Here is a 15,714-nt window from a genome sequence, read left to right as displayed (position 1 = left end):
CTGCACTTATTTTGGATTTGCTTTCACTCATTGAAATATCTGCAAACTTCCCATGTCTTTATCAGTCCCCAACAGGCAGGAGCAGAGCTAAAACCAGGTGGAAGGGTCATCATTTAGAGGATGGGGTGACAGCAGGACAGGTTAGGAAGTGGATAGCTGGTATGGACAGAGTTAGAAGCACAATAAACAGCTGCTATATCTGAGACATGTGAAACAGGTGTGTCCATGAGCCAAAAGGTAACTAATGTACGCATAGAAATAATGGTGATTACCAGGTCTTTTCTATTTACAATTATCAAATTTCTATACCTGTATTTATATACAGCAAGCATAAATTGTAAAAGGTAAATAGGATCCTGAAACATTTTGAGTTCCCTTAAATAGTTTACAACTTAATACCCCTACATCATTTAAAGGCTTTACCAGACACATAATTTATCATTTTACATGTTTCTTTTCTATAAATAAATATTGCAAATTGTATTGCTGGGTAGCCACTGGTAATCTTTATGTGTGACTTAGCATTAAACAACATAAAAGTAAGCAAAAAGTGTAAAATCGACAAGAAAATGTATACCTATATCTGTTAAAATTAATATCGCGTCCACAAACACTGCTTTTTAAGTCTCTCTCTAGGCATGCCGTTGTCTGACTGTTTTGCTCTACAAAGAGCAAGGTCAAACTAACAAGCTCCTTGTCCAATATCTAGTGTTTCAAGCTCATGTAAAACCTGTAGCTGGTTCCTGCATAAGGGGTGCAGAGCAGGACACTCACCGGACACATCTATATCTGAGTCACTAGCATAATGTAATCTTTCAGTAAAAAGACAAAATGGTAGACAAACAGAATGAGAAGATGTGGGAACAATTTTTTTTTTCATATCCTACTTGGTTCTGGGATGGTCGACACTTGAAGATCTACGATATCTCTCCCTACGCGTGGCACCCTTGGGTGACATTTTGGTGCTGGTGTCTGAGTCCCCACTGTCATCATCTCCCATGGCTTTAATATAGCTGCCGCTTCTCATCCTCCTGCAGGGTATTTCGCCTTCCTTGCCTGGTGCTTGGTATGGACCCCATTCATCTGATGGTACCTGTAAAAAGGAAAAAGATATTGTTATGTATCAGCAAGTGAAAGATTGCAGTACTTCTAGGAACATAATAAAGGAAATCATAATAATAAACACGTGTCCATCGGTGAACAGTAATGTTTCCTCTAATAAAAGCTTTTCTTTTAAATTTTCATGCATAATGCTTTTCTGTGGGATATATAGCACTGCCGACCAGGTTCTCTTGCAGACAGCAGTGCCCAGTAAGATATAAAGCATGCATTCAGAGAAATATGCTTCAGAATGGACACTCCAATTTCTTCGTTCTGTATCGTAAGAATCCTAGTCATTAGTACCTGAAAACAAAGACACATCCCAATAACATGAACAGAAACGGGGTATTTATTTCTCATGGAGTATAAGCCAGGCCAATGCATTTTAAGAGTAAGCGTTCCAGTGGAGCAGTATATACTGGCTAACATTGATTCCAGGGACTTACGCATAGCTGCCTCCTGAACAATAAAGCACTCAATACAGCTAGGCTTTTACACAAGTACACAGCATTCAAAACATCATCACACATCTCTGAAAATGAATGGTTTCATTGCTTAAGGGAAGGCAAATACAAATATACAATATTCTATTGCATATATACCATGGCACAGAGATAGCAGGACTCTTTGTACTAAAGAGAAAACCATATTAAACTTTCAAAAAGATATTTATGTAAAAAGTGTACAAGTAAGCTAAAGTCACTCCTACCGGTTGGTAGCTTAATCTAAGAACTTGTAATCAAATAACTATGCAAATTACTTGCAAAGGCCTGTGACTTTAAATTCGTATGTCCTGATCTGTAACTCACAAAGTTCTTCCCTCCCGCTACATAAGATTAAATAAAAAAGAATAAAGGCAAAATGTTTTTTTTTTTTAAATGAGCGTTGGGGCGGGAGGTAATGAAATAACTCTGGGGGGCTATATGCCCCTTTATATCCCACTATCCCATGGATGGGGGTTAAATAATATTACAAAAAAGGCCACAGCTGTGCCTCCCCATCACCCACATCCCATTCGAGGGTGTATAATAGTTTGGAAAGAGCAATGATTCTTAACCAGGTGAATGGTTTGATACGTTTTGAAGTTTTTAATGAATATCGGTGGGTAATTGAATTCTAAAATATGCTATACCTATTCCTAAATAGAGTACCTCCATTTTTGTAAAATCCTATTATCTACCTTTGTTTAGATATAGTTTGTAAAGTGGGTAGGACTGGGAACAAAACACAGTTCCCCTGTGCGGTCCACCATTGTGGAGCCTTCTACCCCCGTCATCACGCCCAGAGTCCCTTTGTCCCCACCTTCATGGTACCAAACCTCTTTTTTCCTCTTTCATGTACAGTGGCGTCGGCAGGGGGGTCCAGAGGGGGAACGCCATTTTTTTTTTTTTTGTGAGCAGCTGGAGGAGAGAGAGAGGCACCGAGCGGTTGCTCGGGAATACATTTTCAGCAACCGCTCGGCACCTCTCACTCTGCAAAGCTGGGTTTTTGTGTTATTCTGTTAATCTTTATGATTATGTTTCCATACATTATTTATGTTTACCTGCAAATACAGGATTTGTATGTCTTATTCAGTTGATCCTGGCCTGTGATGCTGTTTCCATGTGTTGTTTATTTGATCTATACCTTCAGTGCTGAGTTTACATGTGATTTCCAGTTGATCTATACCTGCAATGCTGGGTTTGTGTGTTCTGTTGATTTATACCTGCAATGCTATGTTTCCATTCATTATTTATGTATATCTGCAAATACAGGGTTTTTGCATCATATTTTGCAGAGCTGTAAAATGGTTATACAGGACATAACAAGTAGTGCATTACAATCTAGAGGGGGCAGGAATATATGACACAGGAGGAGGCAAATGTTTTTGGTGAATCAGCCACACAGGTGTATCCTAATGTAAACATTAATTAACACAATATTATGTACAGAATAACTGAAGAAATCATATGATGGGAAACCCTTGATGGCAGAAGTGGGTCTAGGAAAGGTAAGGTAGATTAGGTGGGTGGAGAGTTAAAGGGACAATCCAGCTGAACTGCATACGATAGCTTTTCAGACCCCTGTGCACATGCATGGAAAGTTCTCCCATTGATCTCAATGGAGAGACCGCGGAGTAGGGTAACTGCAGATGCAGGGCTAGAGCTTTTTTGTATTACTTTATATTTAATAATCTATACTCAACTGTCCTTTTAGTATGTCATTTAATAGGTTTCCCTGAAGTGGAAAAGGATCTTAAGAGATTTTTTGAAAGATAAAGCGAGACTAGTTCTTGGATACCACAATGAGAGATAAAGATCACAAGATGACAGGTAAGGGTAACCAGATGAGCGGAGTGACCAGATGTGTGTAAGCACCTTATAACCCCTTTATGCCACTCTGCATCCCTGATATGCCTTATACCCCCCTATTTGCCAATCTGCTCCCCAGATATGCCTTATTCCTCCCTATTTGCCAATCTGCCCCCCAATTTACCGATTCATCCCTAGATTTGTTCCCCGTGCTCCAGACTCCCTGGTGTCAAGTGTGGGCAGCTGGTGGACGCCTGTGTTGCCACCCGGAACTTCTGACGGGGCTTCTATGACTGAGCACCAGAAATTCATCACCCAGACATTCACTGAGTGCCAGCTGCAGCTGGTACATATCTGTGCGATGCGTGTAGACAACCTCCGCTGCTGGTGGCCAGTACTTCCGCCAGGGCTTCTATGGTGGAGCACCAGAAGGTAATATATTAATATTGTTATTGAATTTTTCTGTCTAATTTTGGTGTGTTACTTACTTTTAATTAAAGTATGGTTAACACAGCACAATTGGACAAACAGAAAAGTAACAATATTACCGTATTGACTCGAATACAGGCCGCACTTTTCCCCCCCACTTTAAAGACTTAAAGTGCAGCCTATATTCGGGGTCTAGCGCCGGGCAGGCAGCGGGGTTAGGATACAGATCCCCCGCAGCGGTGCAGGGGACCTGCATCCTACTCTCCGATACGCCGAGACAGCCTCCCCTGCCAGCACTTTCAATGGGGGGAGTGCCGGCACGGGAGGTCGTCTAAGCGCATCGTGCAGACGTTCACCGGCAGCGGCGATGTGTGTAAACAGCCCCCCGCTGCCCCCGGGGAGTCTGCACCGGTAAGTCTAGGGGGGGGGGGGGAGTCTGCACCGGTAAGTCTAGGGGGGGGCCTCTTGGGGGCAGAGTGGCAGGATATCTCAGGGGGGGATAGAGTGGCAACATAACTCGGGAGGGCAGAGTGGCAGCATGTCTGGGGAGGGCAGAGTGGCAGCATATCTGTTCCACTAAGTGGTATTTTTTTCCTAAGAAATTTTTTTCTTTAAAAAATCACCTAACTTTTAGGGTGCGGCCTATATTCGGGTGCGGCCTATATCCGAGCCAGTACGGTAATATATATATACACACACACACACACACACACCGTATTTGCTCGATTATAAGACGACCCTGATTATAAGACAACCCCCCAAAATCTGAATATTAATTTAGGAAAAAAAGAAAAAGCCTGATTATAAGCGACCCTATAGGAAAAAAAGTTTTACCAATAAATATTAATTCATTTAAACTATTTTCTCATATTGAATAAAAGCTATGATTGAGAAAAATATTTTTTTGTTTCATGTCCTTTAATTTGCCAACCTGCCCCCCAGTTATGCACATCTTCCCCCCAGTTATGCACATCTGCCCCCAGAAATGCCTTATACCCCCTATATGCCACTCTGCCTCCCTGATATGCTTTTTACCCTCCTATATGCCACTCTGCCCATGATATGCCTTTTAAGCCCTATATGCCACTCTGGGGGGTTAAAAGGCATATCATGAGACAGAGTGGAATATAGGGGGTATAAGGCATTTCTAGAGGCAGAGTGGCATTTAGGAGGACACTTAGACACCCAGACACTAATTTACCCACTTACTCACCAAGACACTAATATACCCACTCAGACACACTTCCAAACCAAGACATGCACTCAAGCAACTAAAGCACTCACCGCGATGGCTCAGCAGGCGCTTAGTATGCTGCGGCTCCCACGGCATTACAGCATGATGCGGTGTGACCCCGCTAGGCCCCGCCTCCTCAAAAAAATTAAAGCGGTAAATCTACCGGATCCGCCTTTGACTTTGGGATGGCACAGTGCCGCCCGGGTCCCACGGGGTCTTGCTTCTGGAGTGCTGTGCCAAGATCAATGATTTCCCTCAACCGGCTCTGCTCCCCGGCAGTGGGCGGGCTATCGCGGCGCAGAGGAGGTGTCCCCCATACCGAGAGCACGCTATGCAGGGAAAGGTACGCTGCGGCCCGCGCTTTCACGGCGCTCGCTGATAGACGCCCGGTAGCAGCTGAGGTTACCAGACCGGAGGATCGAGATTCCCTGCAGCGCTGCAGGGAATCTGGATCTTAGTCTCATCGTCAGACCTCTGTTTGAGGTCTGATTAGAAGACGACCTCGATTACAAGACGAGGGGTATTTTTCAGAGCATTTGCTCTGTGTATATATATATATATATATATATATATATAAATGCAAAAAAACAGAATGTTGCAGAATCTTGTAATACCTTTTTTTTTTACCAGTATATGCCACTATTTACTATTTACGACCCTCTTAGTTTTTTGTCTGCAAATTCTCTACCATGTTGTTTTAACCCCTGTTTTAACCCTGTATCAGAACATGTACCGGTCAGTTTTAAACTGTGTTTTTCACTTGCTTGGTCAGAAATGCTTTTGACTTGATAAAGGGAGGACTCCCGAAAGCGCGTCTATTATTTTAAATACTGTTAGTCCGATAAAAAAGGTATTACAAGATTCTGCAACGTTCTGTTTTTTTGCATTCTTATACACTGGACTAATACGGCTACCCCAAACTACAGTATATATAATATCGATTATAAGACAACCCCCCAAAATCTGAATATTAACTTATGAAAAAAAGAAAAAGCCTGAATATAAGACGACCCTATAGGAAAAAAGTTTTACCAGTAAATGTTAGTTCATGTAAACTATGTGAACAATTGTTTATTAATAAAAGCTATGATTGAGAAAAATATTTTGTTTTTATTTCCTTATTTTTTTTTTTTTTCAACCTGCCCCCCCAGTTATGCACATCTGCCCCCAGGCTTGCCACTCTGCCCCAGAAATGCCTTATACCCCATATATGCCACTGTGCCCCATGATATGCCTTTTAACCCTCTAAATGCCACTGTGCCCCATGATACGCCTTTTAACCCTCTATATGCCACTGTGCCCCATGATATGCCTTTTGACCCCCTATGTGCCACTCTGCCTCCAGAAATGCCTTATACCCCTTTATGCCACTCTGGCATTTAGGGGGTTAAAAGGCATATTATGGGGCAGAGTGGCATATAGGGAGGTAAAAGGCATTTCAGGAGGCAGAGTGGCATTAAAGGGGTTAAAAGGCATTTCACAGGGCACTCTGCCTCCAGAAATGCCTTACACCCCCATTTAACACTCCCCCTCCCTCCTCCGAACTTACCGGTGCTTCTGAGTTGGTGGGGGGGGCGCATAACACAGGAGGATCCAGGTCCCCTGCATCTGAGCCCCGGGTGCTTAGTCCGGCCAGCATGTAGAGCTCCACGCGAATCGCGTAGAGCTCTACACGCTGTCCGGACTAAGCACCGGGGACTCAGAAGCACCGGTAAGTTGGAGTGGGGGGCATAACACAGGAGGATCCAGGTCCCCTGCATCCTCCTGTGTTATGCCCCCCCCTCCAACTTACCGGTGCTTCTGAGTCCCCAGTGCTTAGTCCGGGAAGCATGTAGAGCTCTACACAATTGTATCGCGTAGAGCTCTACGCGATTGTATCGCGTAAAGTTCTACACGCAGCCCGGACTAAGCACCGGGGACTCAGAAGCACCGGTAAGTTGAGGGGGGCATAAGACAGGAGGATCCAGGTCCCCTGCATCTAGGTCCCCAGTGCTTAGTCCGGGAAGTGTGTAGAGCTCTACGCGATTGTATCCCGTAGAGCTCTACGCGATTGTATCGCGTAGAGCTCTACATGCAGCCCGGACTAAGCACCGGGGACTCAGAAGCACCGGTAAGTTGGGGGGCATAACACAGGAGGATCCAGGTCCCCTGCATCGCTGCGGGGGATCTGGATCTTAGTCTCATAATCCGACCTATTTGAGGTCTGATTATAAGACGACCCTGATTATAAGACGGGTATTTTTCAGAGCATTTGCTCTGGAAAAAACCTTGTCTTATAATCGAGCAAATACGGTATATATATATAAAATTGTTAACAGCAATCACACTAATGTCATGCCAAGTCAGACAGTACATGCTGGAATCTGGGTATGTCTGGGCATGATAGGAGTGTGATTGCTGTTATCAATCATATATTTAATTTAGCAATCACACTCCTATCATGCACAAACAGCCAATGCATGCTGAATCCAGGCTAACTGCCCCCCTTGTGAATTGATGCTGCCTGCAGTATGGGGTCTCCACATCACTTACAGCCTCCCTGTGCCATGCTCCCCCCAGCATGCTCCCCCCTAAGCTAATGAAAAAACTGCTAAATACATTCTACAATTTGTCCTGAGTTTAGAAATACCCAATGTTTTAGCACAATACAGGGCATTTTGCATTTTGCTATTCCAAAACCATTTTTTAATATGGTCATACTGTCTCCATGTCCTATTTGGGATGTCTTTGAAGCCGGCTAATTCAATTTACCCCCATGAAACCATATATGCTTGACACTTAGACACCCCAGGGTATTTCAAATGCTAGTATTTTAACTCTTTCCATGCACTAATTTTATCAACTGTCTTTGTGGTAGTGATTATTTTGTGGATTTTTTTCACACGCATTTTACTTCAGGTATGAATTGCAGCTCCTGGTATATGTCACTTCCAAACAACACCCCAATATGTGATAAGCAACATCTCCTGAGTACAGTGATATCACTCATGTATGGGTTTATCAGGATGTTTGGGAGGTAATAGACCACATTTGGGACAAGTGCAATTCAGTTTTTCAACTTGGAATTTTGACATGTTGAAAATTCTGCCCCACTGACAAATTGGGACATCTTTCAGGCCAGCCAATTCAGTTAACCCCATCAAACCATATTTGTTTGAAAACTAGACACCCCAAGATATTTTATATGCTGGTATTTACATGCACACATTTTACCACCAGCCTTTGTCAAATTTTGCCATAGTATTTTTTAGTTTTCTTTGTTACTATCAAACAACACCAAACATGTGTTCAGCAACATCTCTTGAGTACAGTCAGGTTGTTATTTGAGAGGTAAAAGGCCACGTTTGTGAGGTGTGCATTTTTTGGAATTTCAACATCTGGTCAGTCTGCGTTCGTGTCCTATTTTTGGGATATCCTTGTCATACAAAATTATAAAAAAAATTAAAACTAGACACCCCATGGACATTTAAAATGCCAGTATTTTAATTCTTTCCATTCGAGAATTTTTGTGAAGATATAGCGCTAATTTTAGGACTTGCTCAGACTTTTTTTTTTTACACTTTGTTGGAAATAGATGGTTCTCCTGATAGTGACATCAATAGGGAATAGTTTTTTCATGCTACCAAATGCTGCAAATATATTTTAACTATTTATATATTTTTAAATTGCATTTATTTTACTAATCACACTTGTATGGTTGGATGCAGAGCCCAGAGTTATCAGGAGGGTCTGGAGGGACCCTCTTGGAAACCTGTTTATTTTTTTAAAGGATACAACCATCTTTGTGAGAGGCAAAATCTCTGGCAATGGTGCTTGTGACTGCTTCCGAGGCAGTACATTGCATCTTGGGGAGGGCTTTTATGTGTAGCTAAATGCCTCGCTATCAATCATTGATCGCCTCCTAAGCTCTTTTAAATCAGGCATCCTTTGCGATATTATATACAGTGTACCTTGAAGTCCAGTGGAAGGGCCACATGGGACTCATGCTCCAGATCTCAGTGTTGCTGAATGCCTTAACATTAAGGCATTACAGCAACACCGTTTGGGTAAAGAAAGCCATCATAGATTGCTTTCTACACCCATTTAAAGTCATGACGGGGATGTTTTTCCTTGACTTATCTGGCATGACAATTGACGTGAAGGGGTTAAAACTATTTATAGCATGTACTTTTTACTCTTTACAGTCTGCGTGATTACTTTGGAGATATCTGGGTAAAACACATGGGATCCTATTTACCCTCTTTGGCAAAACGGTGGCACAAGTACCACAGAAAATAATTTTCTATACTTACAGTAACTTGAATTCTGCTCACTCCAATTGTACAAAGGAAACCGGAAACAAGTTTCATCAAAGGTGAGCAGTAAGTAACAATCTATTAGGATCAATCTTGCAACATCAGCATACGAAGACATTTATAAAATTGTACCAGGTTTTCCGTAAACCCGTCTATCCGATAAGCCGCCCATGGGCGCTTGTTTTAGGTAGGGGCGGCTAAATGTGGTTAAACATTATCTGAGCCATCTCAGTGGTTATAACGCCAAGAGTTATAACCACGGGGAAGGACTCAGATACCGGTACTACCGGTATACAGGCTACTCGAGTCCCAAATCCCATTCTCCTCATTCTGAGGCAGCTGCCTCAGAGTGAGAGTAATGGGAGTCGGGACTTGAGCAGCTTGTATAGGCAGCTGTCTCAGTGGGAGAAATGGGAGTCGGGAATCGAGCAGCCTGTATACTGGTAGTACCATTATTTGGTACCCTGGTATATTTCCATCTGACAAATGGCACCAGTTAGGAGAAGGCCCTTTCCTGTTCCAGTATGACTGTGCCTCAGTGCACAAAACAAGATCCATAAAGATATGATTTAATGAGTTTGGTGAGATAGACCCCACTAAACACATTTGGGATGAATTGGAACACACCACGAGCACCACTGCATGTTACAGGGAGTTGAGCCAAGAACAGTGAGCCAGTGCTGTACTCCAGGAAAAGATAATTTGAAAATCAGATAGGAAGACTGTTAAGCTAGCTCAAAGAGAGCCGAAGGAGAATATGCCAGGCATATCCGGAGTCTCCATTTGTGTCTGATGGACAAAACACCCATTGCTTTAGCTCCCTTGGCAACACCAATGTAAAACACCATTATATGGCGTTATTATTTAAAAAACTGTAGTGGGCCACTTAAATCACTATAAATCACACGGTTTTCTTTTTTTTGTATAGCTTTGACATTAGGGACCTACTTCTAGTTATATTTCTCTACTTTTTCCTATTCTCTTTTGAAATATCAAAATATTTAGCCAAATACTAAGCAAGAACTAAACAGCTTACTTGGTGTACTCAATAGGAACAAAGCTTCAAATAAGTCTGATAGATGCAAACATCACTTACATTAATAAAAACACTTGTTGTATACCGAACTATATGTAAATACCTGTAAGTAATGATACCCTCTTTCTTTCCCTTTAGCCTCATGAAGCATCATCATCTTGTCCTGGTGATGGCCCCCTGAGCTAGGATAGGCCTCCCTTGCCTGGCTGACTGTCATTGTGTGCCACGTGCTTCTTTTCAGTGTCTGTCCATCCAGGGACATGGACATCCCAGCACAGGCAAGACATTTTCCCTCTCCACCTCCTCCTTTTAGACTCTTCAAGGTCAAGTCTCTGAAGGCACTTTCAGGAGTGTCCACTCCAAAAGGAGCTCCGTGCTCCATGGCATGACGAGCTGACACCAGAAAGCTGCTGTCGCTGTCAAGGTTGTCATCGGAGCTCCACCACCCTGCCATCTTTGAACGGTGCTTGGTTTCTGACTTACGATCTTTGCTTTTGCTCCTTTTGCTATGTCGAGGCTGGGAGTGCTGGTAGCCATCCCCTCCACGCCCCTCATACCTGGTGCCATTGTATTCACGTTTCGAGGGTGTCTCTAGGGAGTGGGATTTGGCAAAGAGCTTTTGCACTGAATGCACAAGGTGGCGAATGCGGCTTGGGCTCTCACTGCGCTGCTCTGTGGTGCTGGTCCGTTGATATTGGAGGGTATGGAAGCCGTCGTGGTGCAAAGGCAACTGCTTCTCAAATTGATCCAGCAAGGTGGGGGGTAGGCGGTTGATCTTGCTGGAGGTATGAGCAATGGCGGCCATACATTCATCACAAGAGTCGTACTGCTGAGGATTGTGGTGCATTCTGGGGTAAGTACCACCACTGGAGGACCGGGGTTCTGGCATGCTCATGGAACCACCAGGGCAATCTGGGGTCACACCGGCACTCCGAGAAGGGCAATAGTGCAGATCAAGGGAACAAGACTCAGATGCGCTGCGTGGGTAGGATTTGCGGAAGTCTGGGCCGTGATGAGTGAAATCCAGTGCTCTCTCTCGGGTTTCTGGCATACAGTGACATGGAGGCTGTGATTTACTGCCTTCTCCATGGTAACCTTTCATCCTGTCAATACGGAACAAGCGGCATCTTCCCGGCTTCCCAGTTTTCTGGGTTTACCTGAAATACAAAGAGGTTAGACATTACCAAAGAGGAAATATAGGACTAGGAATGATACATCTCTAACAGTGATATTGTCATCAGATGTTGGACATTAAAGGAACACCATTGTCCTATTTCTGGATGAAATGCATACTGGAATCAATTTTGCTTAATGAAATGTCTGTGTCCTTTAACTCCTTCCTACGGAACACACCCAATTCTATTCAATGGGTGCTGAGCTTCTACTGCAACTTTCATTTAGCAACAGCTAATCATACATATGAAACGTGAAGACTGATGTTTTGCTGGCATACATGCTATTGGCCGCTGTTACTTATTTCAATGTGAGCTCAGATATCATTGACTTCAATGAGTGTGCTACTGAATATGTGAGAGTATAATCAGCCAGAAGAGGAGTTAAGTGGCAGTTAAATCGAATTCTTAAATAACATAAGGCCTACACTTATTTACATACGGTAAATACAATTTGCATATAATTTTGAGAGACTAGTGTGTCTCTTAAAGCACCATTGTTTGTTAAAATACTTTCATTTTGTCCAGATGTTGTCAGAAACGACAAAAAAACTGGTCATTCCACTACAATTGTATTTTCATTATGTTGTGTTTATCCTGTTTCTTATCACAAAAAAGAAAAAAGGATGATTAGGAAACAGCAAAGCCAAATAGTAATAGTAGTAATATTACTATTGGGTTGGAGGAAAGCATACCATTATACACAAATTGAGAGGTCCTTTACAATGGTTCGACTACTGAAGATCCACATAGTTAAGAATATGTGTTCCTTTCTGTGATGATAATAAGGTAGCAGTTCCAAGCAGATTTTAGATGCAAAGTGCAGCTTCAGAAAACATACCAAAAAAACATTCCTTCCTCTGAACCTTAATAAATGCTTTAAAGTATTTTTTGGAATACAATGAAAGGCAAGCACTCAAATGTAATGGCAGGTAAGAAATTATTTATGTAACTTGCTAAAGCAAAATGTGAAAAAATAAATAGGTTAGGAACAAAATTTCTAGACAAAAATTACTAAACTAAAACTTGCAATGTATGCCATAAAGGTCTAACACCTTATCAGCATACCTGGGAAGCAGTGCTTCCCTCAGGCTCACGGTCACTTTCTTCATTCTCAGGTGCAGCAGTCGACTCCACCCACAAAAACTCCATATTAAACGTCCATGGTTTCGAAATGGGATGTCCAAGAAACCCATATAAGTGTGATGGTCAGGTCTCCACACACACTACGTATAGTGTATATTTGTAAAAATAGTACACTAAATATACACCAGTGATGTCATCATGAATATAATAATAAAAAGTTCAAAAAGATAATATTATTAATACATTGAAAAAATGGTTACAATTTAAAAATAGGTGTCCAAACAACTCGTACCACTCACACTAGAAATATTTATTTTAAAAAAATAATTGCGAACCCAAAGTTGAATATTTAGTAAGTAAAGCATGGACAAGGTACATGGACACATATGTAAAGGATTTATATGCCTTTCAACACAAATAAGTGCATAAGGTTTTAGATAATGTATATCATAAGAAGCTCCACAGGTGTTTTCCATTTTCGTTGTCCCTTAGGACTGTTGGCTGATAAAAGGCAGCACATTGGAGGACTATATGTATGTGACCAACATTTAGGTATTAATTTATATATATGGAGTTTTATTATTTTAAATTTTCATATTTTTAGTTGATCATATATACCATTTGTTACCTATTGCACCAGAGCTTTAGACTCTTAAATATGTTTTGTATTATAGTCTTGGAAAAGAAAACCATATACAAATTGATATATATATATATATATATATATACATACATACACACACACACATACATACATACATACATATATATATATATACATACACATATACTCACACACACTATTGTTTATAGTGCTGGTGGAAACATACCGTATTGGCTCGGATATAGGCCGCCTCCGTATATAGGCCGCACCCTAAAGGTTTGGTGCTTTTTTAAAGAAAAAGTTTTTTTCTTTAAAAAAGCACCAAAAAAACATGCTGCCACTCTGTCTCCCTCCCCGAGATATGCTGCCACTGTCCTCCCCCCCCCCCCCCGAGATATGCTGCCACTGTCCTCCTCCTCCTCCCCCGAGATATGCTGCCACTGTCCCCCCCCCCCGAGATATGCTGCCACTCTGCCCCCCCCCCCGACTTACCAGAGCAGACTCCTGTGTGTCTTGCGGGGCCGGCGGGGGATATCTACACAATACGTGTATACAACTTCCGATGCCGGCACTCAGCGGATGTGCCGGCACCGGAAGTTGTATACGCGTATTGCGTAGATGGCCCCCGCCGGCCCCGCAAGACACCCGGGAGTCTGCTCTGGTAAGTCTTGGGGCAGAAGTAAAACACATCGTGCGGACGGTCACCGGCTGCGGCGATGCGGGTAAAAAACCTCCGCTGCCGGGACATCTGCACGATGTGCTTTAACAATCTCCCTTGCCGGGGATTGTTAAAGCACATCGTGCAGGCGTGCCGGCAGCGGAGGCTGTTTACCCGCATCGCCGCAGCCGGTGACCGTCCGCACGATGCGCTTAGACAACCTCCCGTGCCGGCACCACCCCCCCCCAATGGAAAGTGCTGGCAGGAGAGGCTGTCTGAGCGTATCAGAGAGTAGGATAGGATGCAGGTCCCCTGCACCGCTGCAGGGGATCTGTATCCTAACCCCGCTGCCTGCCCGGCGCCCGGGACTTTGAATAAATAAAATAGACTGTAACATTATGCAATATATACTTTAGTATAAACAGAATAAATGATTCAATAGAGTTCCCTTTCAGAGCTATAATTAATGTCTTGCCCAAAGATGCATTTACTCTTTCCCTGCTGGGAGATGCATACATAACATTCATTTACCTTTTTCGTGAAAGCATAATGTGTGTGGTGTGAGGAGGAGGTGACCTTAAGCTGTACTATGAGTCAGATGTTAGATATAAGATTGAAACAGAAGCTCATATTGGAATTTGATTAATTATCAGAGAGCAGCACAGAATATAATTAAATGCCACGAACAGCCACTAATTTTCTAAAAATATTGAGCAGTAATCTTGTGAGCCAGGGCCTGCGAAAATATGTTTCCCTGATATGTTTTCCAGAAATCAGACCGACATTATGTTGATGGAGAACGTGTTATCTTATTTTAAAATTAACATGGCATTAACCCCTTCATGACCAGGTTGTTTTTGAATTTTTTACCCTTTGTGACTATTATGTTCGCTCCCTTTCTCATTTACTGTACCCACACAAATTATATATATAGGACAAGAAGGATTTCTATAGATACCATTATTTTGATCATGTATTATAAAAAAAATAATAAAATGGTTACTTATTTAAATTGTTTTATATACCCAATTTTTTTTTGTTGTTTTTTTTTGCAAGTTATAGGATAATAAGTACAAGTAGCTTATTTTATAAGGGTGTAAAATACACCCTTACATTCTATATTACTTTTTCTTATTTTAACATAAAATGCTTCTATTTTTAAATTTAAAGTGTTTGTTCATTTTTATGTATTTTTTTAAAAAAATATTTACTTATTGTATTAGTAGATATCTTGTATCCCTCCTAACAATAGAGTAAGACAAAGTCACAATAAATATCTGTTGACAGCATACACAACAGGAGTGGGGCGCTCAAAAGCTGCAAAAGGTTAGCCAATTATATTCAATTATAAAAATGTTTTTTTGGAGGTTGTTTAAGAGTAGTTTGCTGAATGCCTCGGCAAACATATATTTGCATGGGAAAAAGCAACTGAAATTGTACTTGATCTATTTCCTAAAGTGCAGAAAGTAGCCCTAGAAAATTTGATCAATATCTAGAGTGAAATGCATAAATAGGGGATAACCCAGAAAAACATGAACAAAAAACAAAAGTATTCTTTCACCTTAATTAAAACATAGTTTTTATTACTTAAATAATTAAAACTACATACAAGAGGACGTCTATAAATCATCAACTCAAATAAATTCATTCTCACACAAAATCCAAAAATTGGATACTGCACAGAAACCAGTTTAAAAATATCCCTGAAGTAGTGATCCACAAGGGAAAAATGCAGGGGTGTTTAAGCTTACTGGGAGTTCTAATCGATAGCAATGTTCTAACAAGTAACTAACTACTATATATTATCT

The 15,714-nt window shown here is 41.8% G+C and overlaps 1 protein-coding gene across 1 annotated transcript in view; it reads right to left on the bottom strand.

The window, feature by feature from the left end:
- Positions 1 to 11,488, bottom strand: part of LOC149281383 (disks large-associated protein 3-like) — a 55,807-nt gene extending 44,319 nt beyond the window's left edge. The window contains exons 1-2 of the mRNA XM_089499318.1: positions 10,490 to 11,488; positions 888 to 1,093 (exon numbers count right to left, since the gene is read on the bottom strand). Of these exons, the coding sequence (XP_089355444.1) occupies positions 888 to 1,093; positions 10,490 to 11,488 (1,205 nt within the window). The remainder of the gene's footprint in view (positions 1 to 887; positions 1,094 to 10,489) is intronic.
- Positions 11,489 to 15,714: the final 4,226 nt, after the last annotated feature.

Source organism: Sceloporus occidentalis, unplaced genomic scaffold (assembly GCF_023333645.1).
Source record: "Sceloporus occidentalis isolate IW3139 unplaced genomic scaffold, rSceOcc1.0.p SCAF_133, whole genome shotgun sequence".
Classification (NCBI taxonomy): domain Eukaryota; kingdom Metazoa; phylum Chordata; class Lepidosauria; order Squamata; family Phrynosomatidae; genus Sceloporus; species Sceloporus occidentalis.
Note: the sequence above shows the minus strand (reverse complement) of the source record. Positions and strands in the feature narration are given on the sequence as shown.